Source organism: Brassica napus, chromosome A9, assembly GCF_020379485.1.
Source record: "Brassica napus cultivar Da-Ae chromosome A9, Da-Ae, whole genome shotgun sequence".
In the NCBI taxonomy this organism is placed as follows: Eukaryota; Viridiplantae; Streptophyta; class Magnoliopsida; order Brassicales; family Brassicaceae; genus Brassica; species Brassica napus.
In genome coordinates, this window is record NC_063442.1 from 41027109 (window position 1) to 41048734 (window position 21626).

At 34.5% G+C, this 21626-nt stretch overlaps 3 protein-coding genes, 1 long non-coding RNA gene and 1 pseudogene across 8 annotated transcripts; 3 read left to right on the forward strand and 2 right to left on the reverse strand.

Moving 5' to 3' along the window:
* Positions 1–708: 708 nt before the first annotated feature.
* Positions 709–4578, forward strand: LOC106434905 (cytochrome P450 72C1). The gene is made up of 5 exons (XM_022691404.2): positions 709–1566; positions 2048–2265; positions 2904–3148; positions 3518–3905; positions 3999–4578. The coding sequence occupies exons 1-5, from the start codon at positions 1284–1286 to the stop codon at positions 4422–4424; spliced, it is 1560 nt and encodes a 519-aa protein (XP_022547125.2). The 5' UTR covers positions 709–1283; the 3' UTR covers positions 4425–4578.
* Positions 4579–5494: 916 nt separating this feature from the next.
* LOC106434906 (protein SRG1) lies at positions 5495–7700 on the reverse strand. Its single transcript, XM_048741672.1, has 4 exons — positions 7107–7700; positions 6410–6657; positions 5974–6304; positions 5495–5901 (listed from the first exon to the last, which is right to left on the reverse strand). The coding sequence occupies exons 1-4, from the start codon at positions 7359–7361 to the stop codon at positions 5659–5661; spliced, it is 1077 nt and encodes a 358-aa protein (XP_048597629.1). The 5' UTR covers positions 7362–7700; the 3' UTR covers positions 5495–5658.
* A 3200-nt stretch (positions 7701–10900) lies between these two features.
* Positions 10901–13344, forward strand: LOC106434926. 5 transcript variants are annotated; one of them, XR_007316671.1, is made up of 6 exons: positions 11111–11596; positions 11694–12094; positions 12226–12293; positions 12372–12739; positions 12817–12939; positions 13056–13344. It is a non-coding gene; the product is annotated as an uncharacterized LOC106434926 (long non-coding RNA). The 5 variants fall into 5 exon arrangements; XR_007316670.1 differs by having other exon boundaries at positions 13078–13344; XR_007316668.1 differs by lacking the exons at positions 12817–12939; positions 13056–13344 and adding an exon at positions 10901–11098 and having other exon boundaries at positions 11379–11596; positions 12372–12646.
* A 1222-nt stretch (positions 13345–14566) lies between these two features.
* On the reverse strand, positions 14567–17916 carry LOC106434908 (protein SRG1). Its single transcript, XM_048741673.1, has 6 exons — positions 17323–17916; positions 17014–17182; positions 16557–16898; positions 15459–15706; positions 15055–15382; positions 14567–14974 (listed from the first exon to the last, which is right to left on the reverse strand). The coding sequence occupies exons 3-6, from the start codon at positions 16800–16802 to the stop codon at positions 14729–14731; spliced, it is 1068 nt and encodes a 355-aa protein (XP_048597630.1). The 5' UTR covers positions 16803–16898; positions 17014–17182; positions 17323–17916; the 3' UTR covers positions 14567–14728.
* On the forward strand, positions 16865–21613 carry LOC125578234 (annotated as a pseudogene).
* The last annotated feature ends 13 nt before the right edge of the window (positions 21614–21626 follow it).

Sequence of the window (21626 nt, forward strand, 5' to 3'; positions counted from 1 at the left end):
TAAAGGCCGATCTGACTATGACTAGACTTTTAGTAAGCTTTTCAAACATGTTGTTACAATATTGAATTCATTACTAAACTTTTTATCCAGGGACGTAGAGAAATACGTGTAGACGCATATAATGGCACACATTGGTTGAACAATGCAAATTACTTCCCTAAACATGACTAGACTTCTTTACTTTTCATAACGTATATTTTTTCTAATCTCCACTACATAATATTAATTTCAGGTAGTATGCTTATTTACTTTTATTTATTTCAAGGATTTTTATGAATACTTCTCATAAGTTCATAACTCATAAGTAAAGTATGTTTAGCTTCGCGACAAGTTCTTTAATCCAAGTCTATTTATTATTTCTTGAACAAAAGAATAAACTAGTATAGCTAATCAAATAAGCTTACGTTATAACTATTTTAATCAACCAACAACGTCCGTAGCCGGTAGCTCTACTTTGTCTTACGTTGAGTTTAGTAAATGATAATGACCCTAGTCTACGCGTAAGTGCATTATATTATTAAAATTAAAATTAATTGATATGGTTGGACGAACATCACCTTATACTATTATTGATATTATATATCACATGCGTTTCGTAAGAGAGTTGACATTGCTATTCAGCGTCTCCAAAGAACAACGCCACCTGGTTTCATATTTATTGTCTGCGATTAAATTAATTTAACACTAACAAATCAATATATTTGGTAATTAGTTACTTTTTTAAGTTTTAAATGTAGTAAATTTCAAGGTTCGCTTCAAATCATCTACCTGAATATAGCTCAAGAAAACTGAAAGGGATAAAACAAATAAAATATTAAATTAAGGTGACAATTGCGTGGGAATTCTCCTTTCTCAAACGTAGGCAATTACGACAAAAACAGACACCAACAAGAAAAGGATAAGTAAATATAGAAGTATCATAGAGTATATATTAAAATTAAAAGATAAAAATACACTAAATACTCATGCAATAAAGCCACATGCATGTAGCGTAAGGAAAGGAAGACAAAATTAAATTTTTGGAAATTATACACCAGAAACTTGTTGTTATAAATTCGTTGCCAGTTGCACATACAGCGAGTTATTACATATATCTTCTCTCTACAAACAAGTTTTATCACATTTTTATTATACAGTATATCTATTCAGGCATATATATAGAGAGATATACAGCTGCCTCCAACATATATAGTCAACTGATGAAATTTTAAGCATCATCATTATAGTCTTGTCTCCTTTCTTTCTCTCTTCCTCTCCTCTTCATCGTAGATCAAGAACACAAGATGATTGAGATAATTTCAGTAAAGAATGTGTTATTGATCGGGTTTTTGGTCTTGATACTGAATTGGGTATGGAGAGCTGTGAACTGGGTTTGGTTAAGGCCAAAGAGGTTGGAGAAATATCTGAAGAAACAAGGATTTTCTGGGAATTCTTACAGAATTTTGATGGGAGACATGAGAGAGAGTAATCAGATGGATCAAGTTGCTCACTCTCTTCCTCTTCCTCTCACAGCTGATTTTGTCCCTCGCATGATGCCTTTTATCCATCACACTGTTATAAATCATGGTATGATACATCAAACTCAGCTTAATTCTCAAGCTTTAAAGTGTTGTTTTTAGTATGACTATCTGAAGAAGATGTGAATCTAACTATATAAAACCAAGCTAGACCTGGTCTTTTGTTAGATTCGTCTTTTTGTATTCATTTGGTTAAGAGTTGCTCATCTTCTTCATCTTGAATTTCTATTTTTCAAGGAATGAAATGAACAGAGAGATTCAGAGCCAGGGATTAAAAGAGTTAGCTGTGTATATATATTATAATATATTTATTTGCATAATTGCATAATTAAGATCTAAATCTGATATCTATTTCTGGTTATAATCGAAATCTAGCTCACAAATAATACAATAATAATATTCTTTAGCATATCATATATTGTCTCCAGTACATTCTTGTGTGAGTTTTGTTTCATATGCAGATATAATATAGTTAAACTTAAACTATAACATATGGTAATAAATAATTTATATACTATTTGTTTTAACAGGGAAGAAGTGTTTCACATGGTACGGACCGTACCCGAACGTGATAGTAATGGATCCAGAGACACTACGAGAGATAATGTCAAGACACGAACTCTTTCCAAAACCAAAGATTGGATCACACAGTCATGTTTTCCTCAGTGGTCTTCTCAATCACGAAGGTCCTGAATGGTCCAAACATCGAAGCATTCTTAATCCTGCTTTTCGTATCGACAATTTAAAGGTATTTTTAACAATTTTGTTTTTGGTAAATTAATAAATGAATATACACACTGCACATTTTGACTCTCATAACCACGATGTGAACTTTATGGACGTCATTTTCGTCTCATTCTTTAGATTCTCATCAGTTTCATTCTCTTTTTCCTCTTTTCCGAAAAAAAAGCTAGATGAGTTTGAAAGAAGTCTTGGTGGTTGAGAGATTTAAACAACAATAAATAAATAGAAAACATTTATTTAAATCTTTTTAAATGATTATTAATCAATATGTTTCCAAAATTTTTTTTTTTTACAAAAACGTATTTGAAGAAAAAGAACAAACAGAGAAAAAGTTCGCAAATAACTAGAAGCCACGCCACGCCACCAAATACCGACCAAACTATAAAAAGTCTAAAAGCGAAATAACAGAAAAAGACACTACAAAAAGGTGAAATCATATTTAAAAAATAAAAAATGTCCAAGTACATCAACTTTTTTGCCATTTATCAATATTACATACCTGCATTTATTATTTTTAACAAAAAAAATCATTGGTAGGTTATATATAAATCTCCATTTATGCGAAGTTTTGTATGAATGGTTTTAGTTTTATTTTTTTTTCAAATTGAACTATATTTAATATCTTGTTTCCAAAATGTACAGAGTATCCTTCCAGCATTCAACTCGAGTTGCAAAGAGATGCTAGAAGAATGGGATAAACTAGCTTCAGCAAAAGGAACAGTAGAACTTGATTCATGGACTTACTGTCATGACTTAACAAGAAACATGCTTGCTCGTGCTTCTTTTGGTGATTCCTACAAAGATGGCATCAAGATCTTCGAAATCCAACAAGAACAGATCGATCTTGGTCTCCAAGCTATTCGTTCTGTCTACATTCCTGGATCAAAGTAAGCAAAATGTCTTTTCTTTTTAATTTATCAACCGAGTCTGGAACCGTAAAGCTAATCTTGCTGATTTTTATTGTCGAATTAGAGAAAGAAATATGAGTTGCCTCTTTGGTGAATTATACATAAGAATTAAACATATCTCAAATGAAAATAAGATTTATCTAAATCGATAGTATATATATATATATATAAATCAACTAACCTTTATCAGAATATATATAACTTTTATAATATTTTTCGGTTTGTATTCACAAATTTCACCTCATAATCAAATTTTACTGCTAATAATAGCTTGTCCACAAGATACACATCTCACTTTTCAAGTTATTCTAATACTAATATCAGTTTTTTTGTATTTGCAATTTGCAGATATTTGCCAACAAAGTTCAACAAGAGGTTGAGAGAAACTGAAAGGGACATGAGGGCTATGTTTAAAGATATGATTGAAACAAAAGAGAAGGAGATAAAAAGAGGAAGAGCTACTGACAAAAACAGCGACTTGTTGTGCTCCATGTTAGACTCAAATACAAAGCAAGTAAAAGAACAAGGACCAGATTCAGGGCTTAGTCTCGATGATCTGATAGATGACTGCAAGGCTTTCTATCTAGCTGGTCAAAACGTGACTTCTTCATTGTTTCTTTGGACTCTTGTTGCTCTAAGCCAACACCAAGACTGGCAAAACAAAGCAAGAGATGAGATCTCTAAGGCGTTTGGTAACAATGAGCCAGATTTTGAAGGGTTAAGCCACTTGAAAGTTGTAAGTAAACATTTTCAAAACCGATCAAACCACACACTACACATAAAAATTAATTGTTTATAACCTTTTCTTCTGATTTTGGGCCATTAATAGGTATCAATGATCCTGCATGAAGTGCTTAGACTCTATTCACCAGCTTACTTCACATGCCGGATAACTAAACAAGAAGTGAAGCTAGAGAGATTCTCTTTACCCGAAGGAGTTGTGATCACAATACCAATGCTATTGGTGCACCATGATCCTGATCTATGGGGAGACGATGTGAAACAGTTTAAGCCCGAAAGATTCATCAATGGAGTTGCAAGTGCAACCAAAGGAAGACTCTTTTTTTTGCCTTTTAGCTCTGGACCTCGGACTTGTATTGGTCAGAACTTCTCCATGTTGCAAGCTAAGCTCTTTGTAGCAACGGTTCTTCAAAGGTTTAGTGTAGAGCTATCTCCATCGTATACTCATGCTCCTTTCCCAGCTGCAACAACATTCCCACAACATGGAGCTCATCTGATCATTCGAAAAATTTAAAGCAAAGGTGCTTTGTATATAAGAAACAGATTCGAATCTATAAATTTCAATAGATTTCTTGATTTTTATTATTCCTTTATGACATATAGTGAAAAACATTAATAATGTGTTACAGTTTCCTTTGCATAGTGCTGCTAAAATCTTGATTCTGACTTCTGTTTACATAGTAAATTATTTCAGATTAAAGAAATTTATTTTCTCTAAATCATTTGAGCTATTTATTGCGTTTCTGATAATTTTCCAGACACCTACCCAATCTTTTGTCAGAAACTCAATAAGTAGCTCAAATGATTTAGAGAGAAAAAAACCCACAAATTGTTAAATCATAGAGCTTTGCAGAAGTTAGTACCAGTAAGGACTTAGCAAATCTATTATTATATTTTTTTTTGTGCAACTAGCAAATCTATTAAGTATATGGAAACCTCAATAGTAACAGTTAAATGTATGTACTTACGTTGAGGTTTATGTTATCCAAATGATGAAATTAATTGATTTAGAGAGAAAAAAACCCACAATAGATTTCCAGTTAAACCTCATAGTGCTGAAAAATGTTACAAACCAAAAACAAACATTTTGTCTTTAATTTGGTTCAGTTAAATTAAAATCTATTAAGTATATCTATAGTAAAACTAGTGGGACAATAAAGAAATTCCAGTCCGTTTAGGCTATTTCAAATTGGCATGCTTTGTATTTTTATTCGAAAGCTCTGAACATTTTCTTTCTCAATTCGATTCAATAATAAGAATCAAGATTCTTGATGAATTAATTGACATCCATCGTTCATTATCAATTAAATATATATACAGATCTGTTTATGTTATCCACATGAGTGAACAAGAGATTAGTAATACGTTAAGTAAAATGTATGTACTTACGTTGAGGTTTCGTATGTTATCTAAAGAATCTTGTGAATTAGGCTTTTCTTAAAGCGCACGTTAACAAAAAAAAGTTACCAAGTTTGGGAGTCAAAGATTGAAACTGGAAATTTTACGATAAACCATGTATAACGATAACAGTGTGTGAATCATGTGTTCACTATTATTAGATAACGCTTTAAGCAACAACGAACATTAAGAAACGGAAACGTACATTCATCTTATTATAGCAATACGTAGAAGCATTCTTATTATAAGTTCATATAGATTTGTTTATTGCAGCAATCAAGAAAACACACGAAGAGAAACAGAGTATATATTTATGGTAGAGTTTCTTAGGACGCAAGGCATTACTTTCTTTATATTTTCAAAGCATCGAGATAAGCTTTTCCGTCGAGTGTACGAGAGAACACGCCATCCATATACTCTTTCATGGTCAGACTTTTGAATTTTCTAACCTTCTGCCTTTCAACGAGGCTTTGTGCTGGACCAACTTCTTTATACATTCCAGGGTTGTGAAACGTCGCAATAGAGAGCCTCTCTTTCTCTGAGTTCACAACTCCTCGATGCTCGATGCTTCGATATGTCCCATTTGTTATGATCTACATCAACCCACTAGAACCATTTACAATGATCGATTTGTTACCGTATGCTTTTTGATGTAATTTAATTACCTCTATGACGTCTCCTATGTTGACAATGAAAGAATTTGGGAGAGGTTTAACAGGAACCCATTTCCCATCTTTCTTGATTTGGAGACCTTCAACTTCATTAACCTGCAACAGTATGGTGAGTCCGTTTGGATCTGAATGAGGAGATAGTCCGATAACCTTATCAGGTTGTGGACACGGTGGGTAGTAGTTCATCCTCATCATCTGGACCGAATCAACATCATCAAACAACTTTAACATTTCCTCTGGTTTGACGTCTAGGACTCTCGCCATTTTTGCTATTAAGATCTTAGCTATGCTCTGCACTTCAGTAGAATACGTCTCCAGAGTATCTCTGAAGAAGTCAGATAACCAATATTTATACAGAGAAAAACTTTTTAAATTTTAAGTTTCAAAAAAAAAAACTTTGTAAAATTAGTTTAAAAAAACAAAAAAAAACCTAAAAGGAAGAGGTAGCTTGGGGAACAAGTGAGGCTTGCGTTCTTCAATTGGTTGCACAATATGGTAGAACATATCTGCCCAATCGAGCTTCTGATCTTCTGAAACCACAAAAGCTTGTCCGAAACCTTCGATCTCATTTGGTTGCTGCCAAAACTTCTTCTTTTCTTCCATGGGAAGATTGAAGAAACCTTGAATCTCCAACTTTATTTTGTCCAAGAAACTTGGATCTATTCCATGGTTTACAAGCTGTAGATTACAACAAATACACAATCACAATGATTAATAAACAGAAATTAATCCATGGTTTTTTTTGTAAGAAACAATTTTTTTTCCCAGTTTCTCAAATCAATAATACTCTTTATATGTTTGAGTTTATTTGGTGTTAAAAGTTTTCTTTTACAAATTATAAATAAAAATTTAATATCGTTTGAGATTTGTGACTAGTTATATAATCTTTTTTATTAGTAGAAAATTAATTTTTAGTGATATTTTTATGTAACCAAGATATATTGTATGGACCATTTTTAATTTGTGTGCATTAACTGTAAACATCAAATAAAATGAAAAAGAGTATTAGTAAATTCTGAGACTTGACTCGGAAGAAACAAGTCTGAAATCTTCATATGAAGTTTTGACATGTTAATAAATAAAGATGATCGTTGATTTGCAAAGTAGTAAAAAGTTTGGGGATTTACCTGGAAAAATCCCCATTCTTTGCAAGCAAAGTCGAGCTTCTCAACCTCAGAGCCCATGGTTGTTGAGGAACATAACCGCTTCATGTCAATGATTGGGATCTCGGTATTTAGACCAGAACCATCGGTGACTTCAGTCTTGTCCTGATCAGGCCGAACATACCTGGGAGGAACGGTCGTGACCATCTTTTCCTTAACCATCTCCTGAACAGAAGGAACTATAATCGAGCTCCACTGAGCTGCTCCTTTGGATTCCATGGCGGTTTCTTTCTTAGACCAAAAAAGATATGGTGTAGATATGTTTAGCGAGATGTTGTGTTAGGTAATTTAAAGGGTATTCCGATTTCTCCTATGTTATAATGATTGATTAGTTTGACCCAAATCCTCAATAGTCGAAACTGTTTGATTGTCCTCTTTGGGATAAAAATGACTCCAATTGTTTCAAAGATTAGATCGACAAAGATATGTGGCTGCCTTTGTCAACTGGTTGTTACTTGTTAACCCCATGTTATATTCATATTTAACATTAAACATGTTACCCTACATATAATTATTTTAAGTGTGAAACTAGTTTTATAAAAGAATCACCTGACCCCATATATTATATAAACTTGTTTTTGGGTGTTCGAAAATATCGTCCTCTAGCGCAAAATGTTGCAAGTGCATCCCCTACAACTTGAGGTTTCGTGTTGAACCCTCACATTCTGTTACCAAAGGAGATGAAAGTTGGATCTGTAGACGAGAGACCCTTTATGATCAACCTGGACCACCTTCAATCTTTTTTTATGCAGAGACCATGCAATTTTTGCTTGGTTATGATTTGAAAAGGAAAAAAAAATCAATGATCCAATATTTGTTAAAATGTGAATTAGATGTATGCATGTATACCAAGAATTTGCTAAGTAGTCAGGTTTATTAGGCCGAACAAAGTTATTTCTTTGTTAGAGTCTTAGAGAATGTTAGAATCATGCATTCTTTATTTCTTTGTTAGAGAATTTGATATTTCTGTTAATAAAAATATTTCGCCGACACTGGGACAAGATTTTCTGCTGTCCGCCGTTAAGTTTAGACCAAAGAATAACTCAATTGTCTGCCATTATGTTTAGACCTAATTCTTATGACATGCGACTGATTTAGTTAGTCAAGTGGGTTTTAGTTACTAATTAACCCCGTGCTGTCGTTCATATTTAACTCAAAACTAAAGATTGATCCGCACATCTATGCGGTTGGTTCTCATATTTTTATACGATATTAATTCTTCATAATTAGTGTTAGATATTTTAGATGAGTCATAATATAACTAATGGTATTCAAAAAAGACTGAATTGGAGAATATGATTATTTTTGGTACAAATAACCAAACATGTTTCAGATACATTTGTTATTTAGATATCACAACCGAACTCATTCAGATTCAGAAGGATCCAACTCAAAACCCACACACAAATTTATAATATTCAAGCGGGACCTAATTTCAAAACAAAAAAAAAACGATACCCGAAAATAACAACTTATACCTAAATAGATAGTCAACGTTCATGCCTAACTGATTTTATAAACTAATAAAATGACTATTTTTATGTGTTTGGCTAAAATAAGTGAAATAAAAAAGAGTTTTAATTTAGTAAAATAATTATATAGATTGAAAAATTAAGTGACAATAAATGTAATACATTTTATTTTTATTTAAGTTATTATTTTATTCACAAAAACATGTATTTGAATTATGTTTTTGGCTACGTAATTTTTTATCGATTGAAATTAAAATTTAAAAAAAAAAGTAAAACAAACTAAGCAGAACGTTTAACCATATGCAAAACCAAGTTATTTTACATTTTTGATTTTATAATTGGCACAAAGTTAATTTTGATTAACTAATAAATAAAAATCTGCACTTTTATTATTATGGTAATATAATTAATGATGTGATGTATTGCCAAGGTAAAGTAATATAATTAATGAAATTATTAAACTAAATGAAATATGGAAAAACAATTAATGTAATTATATTAATGAAATTACTAAAAAGACGCTATATTTCTTTTTTTTAATGATATCTATGTTTCTAAACAATTCTCATTTATACTGCTATATTTGTTTATAAACAGTACCAAAAAGTATTTCAATTTTAATAATATAGATACATTTCTACACTTACAATTATTTTGAAATATGTAATTAGCTGAATGCAGTACCAGACAGTATAGTATATAATTGCTTTTGGCTATACGCAAGTAAATATTGTCCTCTGGCGCAAATGGTTGTAACTGCGCATTTCCTCGTCGTCCATGTTGTCTAACTAAGATGGATAAATGGATATTTACAAAAGAAATTAAGATGGAGAAATATTGATTCAAGAAGCGTGATAAAAGCTATTTTGACATAGGAAGGATGCAACATTTTGACATAATGAGTTAATTAATCAGGAGTTAGAATTTAAAATAACATGGTATTCTTGTTTATAAATGTGATTATATTTATCATGACTAACCCGAAATTTATGGGACATGTCATAGAGAATTTGCATGTTTACAGCATGTTTTACTGTGTAAATCAACATTATAATAGGACAGTTTCAAGGCTCCTTAAGGTGTCCACGTAGGCAAACGTGTGGGACCCACCTTTTAAAAAAAATGTCGAAACATGGGTCATCGGTTTCATCTGTATTTTGGGTCTTTGCATATTTCTTTCATAGGCTTCTCGGGCCTGTTACCGTCCTCATGGGGGTCGGCTTTGGCAGATAAGGGTTGTCGTCTTTCTTCGTTTGAGGGCTGAGGGCGCTTCCTCTTCCAGAATTCATTTTTGTTACTCGATCATAATAAACCTACACACGATCTCTGCCGACGTCGCGAATCATCTTCCTGTAACGGATTCTCCAGCCTCCTATATATCGAGATCGTCTATGACTTTATGGTGCGTCCTCATTTGTCTCTAAAATTTTCTTCTCCCCTTTTCCCCTTCGTTTAACTCTCGAAACTTCATTGCTTCGTTGTTTCCTTGGTTTTGTGGCTACTTTGATAATGTTCGGTGGCCCATGATGCATTTTTACAGCCCAGTTTCACTTTTGCTTAGCACCTCATTGTTAGAAAAAGCATCAACATTATAATAGGACAGTTTCAAGGCTCCTTAAGGTGTCCACGTAGGCAAACGTGTGGGACCCACCTTTTAAAAAAAATGTCGAAACATGGGTCATCGGTTTCATCTGTATTTTGGGTCTTTGCATATTTCTTTCATAGGCTTCTCGGGCCTGTTACCGTCCTCATGGGGGTCGGCTTTGGCAGATAAGGGTTGTCGTCTTTCTTCGTTTGAGGGCTGAGGGCGCTTCCTCTTCCAGAATTCATTTTTGTTACTCGATCATAATAAACCTACACACGATCTCTGCCGACGTCGCGAATCATCTTCCTGTAACGGATTCTCCAGCCTCCTATATATCGAGATCGTCTATGACTTTATGGTGCGTCCTCATTTGTCTCTAAAATTTTCTTCTCCCCTTTTCCCCTTCGTTTAACTCTCGAAACTTCATTGCTTCGTTGTTTCCTTGGTTTTGTGGCTACTTTGATAATGTTCGGTGGCCCATGATGCATTTTTACAGCCCAGTTTCACTTTTGCTTAGCACCTCATTGTTAGAAAAAGCATCAACATTATAATAGGACAGTTTCAAGGCTCCTTAAGGTGTCCACGTAGGCAAACGTGTGGGACCCACCTTTTAAAAAAAATGTCGAAACATGGGTCATCGGTTTCATCTGTATTTTGGGTCTTTGCATATTTCTTTCATAGGCTTCTCGGGCCTGTTACCGTCCTCATGGGGGTCGGCTTTGGCAGATAAGGGTTGTCGTCTTTCTTCGTTTGAGGGCTGAGGGCGCTTCCTCTTCCAGAATTCATTTTTGTTACTCGATCATAATAAACCTACACACGATCTCTGCCGACGTCGCGAATCATCTTCCTGTAACGGATTCTCCAGCCTCCTATATATCGAGATCGTCTATGACTTTATGGTGCGTCCTCATTTGTCTCTAAAATTTTCTTCTCCCCTTTTCCCCTTCGTTTAACTCTCGAAACTTCATTGCTTCGTTGTTTCCTTGGTTTTGTGGCTACTTTGATAATGTTCGGTGGCCCATGATGCATTTTTACAGCCCAGTTTCACTTTTGCTTAGCACCTCATTGTTAGAAAAAGCATCTTAGACGACTAATCTTCTTCTTTAGTTTAGATATAGGTTTACTCCATTAAAGCGCCTCACAACCTCATACATTTCCCTTTCTAATTTTCATTTTCAGATTAAATACATTAAACTGTTCATTTTCCTACCAGAGCTTCTCTCAACCAGAGCAGGTTTCATCCAATCATGGAGAATGTCTTCCTCTGCTGCGACGCTTTCCAACTTAGCCAGACTTCTTATTTCATCGTCTCTAGCCTCTTGCGCTTTGGGGATTCCCATAACGTCAATAAAAACGGTGAATTTATGGGAATCAACCTCATCTTCCTTGATGAAAAGGTATCACACCTTTCACTCACTCACAAATCATATAGTCAAACTCTGTCACATGAATCCTAAATAATGTTTGATTTTACTCTTCTGTCTCCATATGCAGAATTTTGTGATCCACGGCTCATCCCAGCTGCTCGCGCAAGTCAGTTATGTGCTGAATTGATCGTTAAATTTGATCGGTTTGAAGTTGCCCGATGCACGATTACGCATCATCCTTTTGTTATCCCCAAAAAACTGTTGATGAAGTCGTGACAACTCCTCCTACGAATCAACCTTCAAAAATTCATGCTTTGCAATTTTGACCATGTCCAAGCTCTTTCAAACACAAATTTGGAACTCTCCGGTAAAGCATTCTAAAACATTTTCTTTTCCATGTTACTATTCGACGACTAGACTAAGAGAGAGGCACCAACTCTTGGCAACGATAGTGCGTTGTTTGTGGTCTTGGACAGGTAGATAACTAAGCTAACAAAGAAAAACATACCAACTCTGGCTTTTGAGCAGGTATGTTCTTTTTGCTCATACACTCCATTTAATTGGATGTAATGTTAGTTATATTTCTGAGCAGGTATGTTCTTTTTGAGCATCTTATATTTTTGTTTTCTCTTTTTTTTTTTTTTTTTTTTTTTCTTTAGCTGAATATAGCTAAAATCTAGAGATGATTCGGTACAACAAATGATCATAACTTCTGCCATACGATTAGGTAAACATCACGACCTTTTCATGTATGTTAAATCAGTTCCGTACAATTTGTGTTTATCTAAAGCAGAAATAAATTCAGATTTGTGAGTCACCACTCACCAAAGGCATTACTTGGGACTTGGGAGTGAGAGTGAGTCATCACTCACCAGCGTTGTAATAATCAACGCTATTAGGCAACCATTTCACAGCTGTGAGAGTCAGCTAAACACTGCTCAGTTATAGAACTCAAATGTTCAATCGTGACAGCTCAGTAGCTAACTGAACATTTCTGATTATTTTGATATTTGTTACTTTCAGCTTTTATTACTTTCTGTTTAAATACATGTCCTCTAATTACTTTCTAAGACTTCTCGACTTCGGTTGTGCCGTAAGATCTCAGTTGTGAAGTTGCTAAAGTCGGTTTTATCTTCTCCTCCTAGAAAGAAGCTAACCTGTTGACAACACAAGGTAAGGGTTGTTTACTCTTTTGGGTGTACAGTTTTAATTAGCCAAAATATAAAACATGCAACTTGGATTTGTGTTAGCTTTGACCTGGAACATGTTAAAAAGCGTACATGCTACTGCTTTATCTGGGAATGAAGTTAACTTCTGAAATGTTTACAACGAGAATGATCCTGCTAACAAACATTTTCTCCACATAGCTGAAGGTGAAACTATACGACCTTAATTGCTTTTACAACGTGTTTGAACTTAATACCCTTATACACTTCAGTTAAGGTGCCTTATATTTGTCTCATTTTTTAATTGAAACTTAAATGGATAGCCTAATTTCTCTGGGTGAGCAGTTCGTAAGGTGAGATACATGGGAGATCTTGTGGAAGTGTATGGAATGAGTTTTCGTTATTTACGGTGGAATAATCTCGGTGGATTGATTATGCACTGATGTTCAATCATCTAACAGTAAGTCCCTCCGAGTAAATGAAGACCATTGAATTTTTTTTTTTTTTACTTTTTGTGTTTTAATTCTTTTTTTTTAATTGTATCTTAATCTTACAAACATGTTTTATGAAAGACTAGATACAATCCAATAGCTACGAAATATTTAGGTTCTCTATACATCACCATCTTAGACCTTATACTGCAACAAGTTCAATTATAACCAAATTTAAGTGCAGCCCGAAAACATTGACATTTAGGTGACAATGCAGAAATAAAGCATACTCAGTTTAATGGGATAAGTCATAATTTGGTAAAACAATCTACACTTTTAAAAGCTTAATACACCAACTAAAAAGAAGGATATAAATAGAAAAATATAATAGATAAAACTAACATACAAAACACTAAATCACTAAGATTCAAGAATGATAAAGAAAACCCAAAATTATTAATTAGAAACAAAATAGAAAACACAAAGCCAGACAAATCCTGCGCTTGCGCGGGGTTAACGATCCCTAGTTAAGTCTAATAAGTGAGACGATCGTCTACTTTATTAAAACAGAAGGTCATAAAACCATCAATAACAGTGATTTATAGAATAAACTTAAGACTTAAAGAAAGTAAATAAAATGGTAGAAACGAGAGGAAAAATTAAAAGGGTGAAAAGAAGATATATAATAAAACTTAAGCGTAAAATCAAATTACTCTCATAAAATCTAGAGTAATTTTTTCTAGTAAATAATGAAAACTGATATTCTACTTGATTAGTGAGTTTTTACCTCAACTAAGAGTAAATACATATCTAAAGTAAAAATTTATTCTATAAACATAAATACCATACAGTCACACCCTTATTTTTCCGTTTGAGAGTGAAGCATGTGCTACTATTCTTACATAAATACTTTAAGGAACACTAATTTCGAGAAATGAAGACACACAAGCTATTGTCTTATGATAAAACTACGCGTCAGTGGTTGGGTGGCACAAGACATTCCGTGAATCTTTAAAAGATCCGAGTTCAAATCAATAACGGATCCATCATTTTTTTATTAGGTGTGTCAAATAAATCAAGTGTATTAAAATTAAGAATATCAAAATAAATCTCAAATAAGAGTCCATATAATGGTTCGAACCTAAGATTAAGGGGTGTCCCACTTAACTGCTCTAACCAAAATAGCCATGGTAACTTATTGACCACAGCTTGCATATTTAGTTTTTATAGTTTAACCTGTGTCAGTTGGCACACATTTTCACCATGTGGATCTGCCTCTGGTTCAAATCCTCTGCTATCCCAGATAAAAACGGCGTGTGCTCACCGGTGCTTTCATATTCTCTCTCTGAAAAAAAGAGTCACTCACTATCTTTTTTTTTATTATCTTATGATACCAACCCTATAAGCAATGGACCTATGTCTTATTATATCAAACCTTCAATTAATCTCACTGTGCAATTTTGAATTTAACAGATTTAATCAGAGACAAAAGAGAAAAGCAAAAACAAAACACATGGACCAGTTTGGAGAAGACATATCTTTGGGGAAACAAGATATCACTTCTCTTAGATTCTCATCGCATCGAGATAAGTTTTTCCGTAGAGTTCACTGGAGAACAAGCCTCTCAAGTAGTCTTTCGTTGTCAGGCTTCTAAAATTTGCATCCTTTTGTTGCTTTTCAACGAGGCTTTTCGAGGGTGAAATTTCTTTATTCAGTCCTGGATAATGAAATGTGGCAACAGACAACCTTTCTTTCTCCGAGTTCACCACTGCACGATGCTCGATGCTTTTGTATGTTCCGTTCGTAATGATCTACATTACCCGTACAAAATGGGTTAGTTACAACATAATAATATTGATACGACATGCTCTGTCGTATAATATGGTTTTACCTCTAAGATGTCTCCAACATTAACAATGAAAGCATTTGGGAGCGGTTTGATAGAAACCCACTTGCCATCTTTCTTGATTTGGAGACCTTCAACTTCATTCACCTGCAACAATATGGTGAGGGCCACCGCATCCGAATGAGGAGTTAGACCAATAACCTGATGAGGGTCCGGACAGGGAGGATAGTAATTCATCCTCATGCTCTGTAGCATATCATCACCAAATAAATCTTCATTTTCCTCAGGGTTTATCTGAAGGGCTTCCCCCATTTTCGCTATTAAGATCTTAGCTATACTCTTCACTTGAGCGGAATACATCTCTAATGTATCTCTAGAGAACATAAAACAAAAATGTAAACAAAGAGAATTTGTGGAGTTAGTTGAGAGTGTTGGGAGTGTTGCAAAACCTAAAGGGAAGATGTAGCTTGGGGAACAAGTGAGGCTTGCGTAATTCAACAGGTTGCACTATAAAGAAGAACATATCTGCCCAGTCTAGTTTCTGATCTTCTGAAACCACAAAAGCTTGTCCAAAACCTTCCATCTCATTTGGTTGTTGCCAGAACTTTTTCTTTTCTTCCATGGGAAGGTCGAAGAAATCTTGAATCTCAGACTTTGTTTTGTCCAAGAAACTTGGGTCTAATCCATGATTTACAAGCTGTAAATGACCATAAAGAAATAAGATCATCTCCAATGATTTATCATATTTTTCATTTTAAAATATAATGACTCTATAATATAGTTGTGATATATTTCAATAGTACTCTATTTTAAAGTGATGAAAAATAACTCAACTTACTTTATATATAAAGCAAACCAATTTTTACTCTATTATATAATAAAAAATAAAGTATTATTGGATCATTTTTATTCTAAACTCTATTTTTGAGTAGAAAATAGAACGAAATTAGAGATTCCTTAACATATAACGAATAAGTATCAACGTTCACAAAAATTACAATAAATAATACTTCACCAAATCATTAGACGGTAGCTGATGTAGAGAAATATCTTAATTATTTATTTTGATATTTATTTTAGTTAATCGAAATTATCTTAAAGATTTTGATAGTTTAAGTTATTTGATTTTCATATAAATAAATTTATTATGCCAAGAATTGTATTCAATTTATGATTTGATTAATAAAAAAAATTCTTAAAGAGATTTTAATAAATCACTTCGAACTTTAATTTTCAGGTATTCTTAAATCCTAATTTTGAAATATTCTTGAAATCAACGGATGTACTTTAAGTCTTTAATTCTATTCTTAGAAACTTTTACTACATAATTATTAAACAAATTAAACAGATAAGTGCATAGATAGTGTTTATGTGCCGCCTAAAATGATTTTTTTTTGGTTAAAGCCTAAAATGATTTTTAAAACATTAATATATATCGAGACGGAAAGGGTTATGCTCCATATAAAAGTAAACTAAGACGTGGCATATTTAATAAGCTCCTGAGGTCGTCTAATTATTTTGTAAAACAGAGAAGTTGGAGACTTTGCCTGGAAAAATCCAAATTCTTTGCAAGCCAAATTGAGTTTCTGAACCTCCGAGTCAGAGTCCATGGAGGTAAAAGAACACAACTGCTTCATGTCGATGATTGGGATCTCGGTTAATAGATCAGAATCTTCAATGACTCCAGATTGGACATACCTAGGAGGAACGGTAGTGATTATCTTCTCCTTCACCATCTCTTGAACCGAAGGAACTATAATAGAGCTCCACTGCGTTTCTCCTTTGGGTTCCATGCCTGATTAGTTTCTCCTTAGATGAAACAGATAAAATGTGTATATAAAAGCTAAAAGCTACAATGTCTTCTTCAGACCGGACTCTGTATGGGTTTCCTGGTTCAAAGAAGTGATACTTAAAGGATCAGTAACCAATTTCTGGACAACAAACCCATCACAGAACTTCTCTTGGTTAGCAAACAAATTGTTGAAGTTACGAGGTGTGGCTTACCCCTTGATTCATCTGAGAATACAAAATGGAGAATGTGGCAGATTCTGGATTGACAATTGGAGCCCCTATGGGAGTTTGAGGGAATATTTGGATGGAGATAGATCGCGACTTGGAATACCAAAAGATGCAACACTAGCCTCTCTTTATCGTAATGGAGCATGGAGGATTCCTGCAGCAAGAACAGAGCATCAGTTACAGGTTCTCTCTTTCATTACTACGATCCAGTTCAACGACGAGTTAGACTACTACGAGTGGGAGATAAATGGAAGGGTTAAAGGAAAGTACAGCACAGGGGAGATTTATCATCACCTGCGAGGAGAAATTCAGCGAGGAGAGATTCAGGAGGTCGATTGGTCAGCGGCGGTTTGGACTTCTCGAAGTATCCCACGACAAAGCTTTCATGCTTGGCTTGTCGTGCAGAACAGGATTCCTACACGAGACAGGCTGATCAGTTGGGGCCTTCAGGTCCCTTCACTATGCCTTCTATGTAACACAACTGATGAATCACGGGATCATCTGTACTGGGAATGCGACTTTGCGTTTGAATTGTGGAGCCGAGTCACGGGCAGGTGTAGAATTTATCCCGACAGGCGATGGGAGAGAACCCTCAACCAGATGATTTCTCTATCTCCCCCTACTGCAACTCGATCGCTGATTCTTCTTGGATGGCAAGCTACTATGTATTGGATTTGGCACGAGCGCAATCAACGACTGCATACAAACCAATTCAGATCAATTGACTCTCTCTTCTCTCAAATTGACCATCAGATCAGAAACAAAATTCAAAGCTTTCGGGAATCAAACCCTAGGCGATCATCAGAGATGATGCAGCAATGGATTCGCTGACCGGTATGTTGATCATCGTTACTTCTCCTCTCGCCGAACACATTGATCGTCAAAGTCGTGTTTCTCGAACTTCCCCTGCGACAATTACAAAGCTCTCTTCCTCTCTATTGGGCCATCTCTTCTTGGGCTCTATCACTAATTAGGATAAATTGGGTTATCATTATATGAGTTTGTTGGGCAAGGCTCTAACACTATAGTCTATGGGCTATTGTAAAACATTTTTTTTTTAATTTAAGAAAGCCGGTTACAAAAAAAAAAAAAAAAAAAGCTACAAGCCTACTCTATCGATAGCATATGGAATGAGTGGTCACACTCACCCATAAAAATTACGTAAGGAAGTATCTAGCGGTTCACTCCAATCAAGCATTTATTTATTTATGTTCCCTAAAAATTTATATTTTATTTGCAATTTTATGGTTGCATGGAAATGGTATGGGAGGACTACGTCATAGTCATAGATATCACAAATAATTTCTTTTATAGACATAAATTTTGACTTTTTTTAGTGTCTATCATTTCACCAATGTTTTTACATTCTGGTTATATAGCCGGTGAATCTATTCAACTACGATTTTTTTCGAAGTTCAAATAGGAGACTGATTCATCTCACTTTATCAGTTTCTCCTCTTATTGTGATTACCATTTAGAGTCGTACATGTTATAAAGTCAAATTGATTAATGAAAATGATGGAAAAATTCCTGGGCGGTGCTCGAAGGTGAGCCACATAGCCAATGTCCTGAACACCTCAACGCGGTAAGAAAGTCTGTGCCCACGTTGAGACCCACTCATCGCTCCATGATGTCGTCATGTGCATATATTCACTTTTGGGTTGCATAATTGCATTTTATTTATTTATAAATTCTTATATCTATTAATCTTTTGCCAACGTATATAAATAAATTGTTATATCTTTACTGTTATGATACACATATCATTTAACGTTTTAGGTAAATAAATACTAATAATTTATTTAAATTATGTACTTCTAATATATTTTGAACCAGATAAACGTCAATAGTATTCTTTTTGACTGATCATCATGAATAGTATTTTCCTAGGAGAATTATATTAAAATTTTAAAATAATATAAACTCTACTTCCGACAGTGAGACTCGCTCTAAAACAAAGTAGAAATTGTAAGCAGGGACGAATCCATAAAATTTTTATGTGGAGTCAAAATAAATAAATTTAAAAGGGTCAAAACAAAGTAGAAATTGCAAGTAGTGGCAAATCCAGAATTTTTTTTAATGTGGGTGCGAAATAAATAAATTTATAAAGGTCACAAAGGGGAGTTGAACTCAAATTTGGGAGTTCATTCAAATTCTTATCAACCAAATTGCCAGAGTTAATTAATAATGATAGTTTACAAAATTTGAATTATATTATTTTTGTGTGTCAAGTACAACCCCACCACCGAACACGTGGGTCCGCCCTGGTTGCAACGTTTTAACCCAAGTCAATTTGTTTACCGTGATCAGCTGAGAAATGGCGTCGAAGTTGCCATAGCGGTTAAAGAAGTCCAGAAGCGATTCACACCAAAATTGACGAAACGCAGCGGCCAACACGCACCAACCAGCTAAAAGCTGTAACGTTCTCGGATCTGTATATGGGTAAGAAGGAGAAGTGTATATTCGTCAATCAAAATATTTACATATATAAATAACTCAGCGACTCCTTCCTCTCCAAGTACCTCCTACCTTCTCATCACCGAAGGCATTGACACCATCATGCACTTCGCCTCACAGAACTCACGTGGACAACTCCTTCCGTAACAGTTTCGAGTTCACTAAAAAACAATATCTACGGAACGCATGTCCTTCTCGAGGCTTGTAAAGTGACTAGAGGATAGATCAGGAGGTTTATACATGTGAGAGCAGATGAGGTTAATGGCTGAGACAGATGAAGATGCTGTTGTTGGACCTAAGTTTATTTTTGTTGGTGATAAGAGGTAAAGCTCTTCCTATTCATGGAGATATGATACTAATGTTCGTAGCTATCTTTACTGTGAAGATGTTGCTGAGGCGTTTGAGGTTATGCTTCACAAGGGAGACGTAGCTTGGACATGTTTATAATATTGATACAAAGAAAGAGAGGAGAGTGAATGATGTTGCGAAAGATATCTGCAAATTGTTTGACAAAGATCCTGAGGTGAACATCAAGTTTGTGGAGAACAGACATTTTAATGACCAGAGGTATTTTCTTGATGATGTGAAGCTTAAGATCTTGGGATGGTCTGAGAGGACTACGTGGGAAGAACTGTTGAAGAAGACGATGGAATTGTACACGAAGAACCTGGAAGGGTGGGGTGAATTGATGTTTCTGAAGCATTGCTTACTCATCCGAGGATGCTGATGATGATGCCTGGTGGAAGACTTTCTGATGGGTCTGAAGAGAACTCTGGAGCCGTTTCTTAATTTAGCTGGAAACTCAAGTCAGAGCCAGATGGTGATGCGAACTAGTGGCTCCACTTAACCAAATTTAACCGATTTAGAATAATGTAAACCGATTTGAGTCATATAAATCGAATTTTAAGAAAATCGGCTAAGACCGGGTTGACGTGTAGACACCGATTTTTAGAACTATGTGATTACATGTTTACTTAGATAAGCTTGTTTTCTTAGAATGATGTGGTTGTGACCCGTCATACGTTTAGGAGCTTCTTAAGGAGTTTGATAATCTATGCACTCTTAAGAGTTAGGATGCCGATATCCTCTGATCTAAACAACTCTAGAAACTTCATGAGTAAGATCTCCCGGTACAAAGTAGTGAACATCCCAAACAGCACATGACCGTGCTAGACGAGCTGCTTCCAATCTCAATAGAGATGGCGAAAAGAAACCTGAGAGGGATTTGGGACTTTACAACCCTGGTGTTGTGAGTCACAATGAGGTCCTAGAGATGTACTAGAGACTACATCGACTCAGCTTCAAATGGGCAAACTTCACACCAGAGGAACAAGTTGAGGTCATCGTAGCTCCTAGAAGCAACAACGCATCCCATATCTCTGTTTACAAAAACTTTTTTTTTTTTGAACATTACAAAAATATTTTAAAAAATCATACTGTTTATAGATAGTTTTGATCATATATATATATTTTTTATTGGTATTGATTGATCAGTTCAAACCTGGAAATGAATAGGGCTCTTTCAAAACGTTAGGATAACATTTCAGGTCATTTCCACCAAGTCATGATTTTGAAAAAAAAGTTACGAACAAACTTATACTACGGATCTTCAAATGATGGAGTCTATCTTAAGGATTTATGGTGTGAAGTACTATACCTATATATAGTCAGCTTATATAACCATGGCATATATGTATCCTTATTAAGGCTATATGACCGTGGCATTTATGTATCCTCAAAAGTAAGGATATACATATAATTTTATGTGGTTGGTCAAACACATGCTATTGCGTATGGTCTTGATTATATATTTTAAACATCAAATTAAATAACAAAACTCTTTCAAGACAGTATTTGTGTGTATGTGTGTGGTAATGTGAAATAAAGATGGCCGACGTAATAAACTAAAGTGAAGTAAACTTTGATACATCATTATCAAGAAAATGAAATGAAAAGATGGAGTTATTCTAAGTAAGATGCACTAGTGTTATAAGAGTCACATTGGTAGATTCACATGGTGATAGTGAAACTAACGTATTTTACAAGTTTAAAAACAAATCTAGAATAATGCAAATTTACCAAGATTTATAGACTAATCTATGATATAATGACCCAATTGAACGATTTAAACTTGGCTTTCG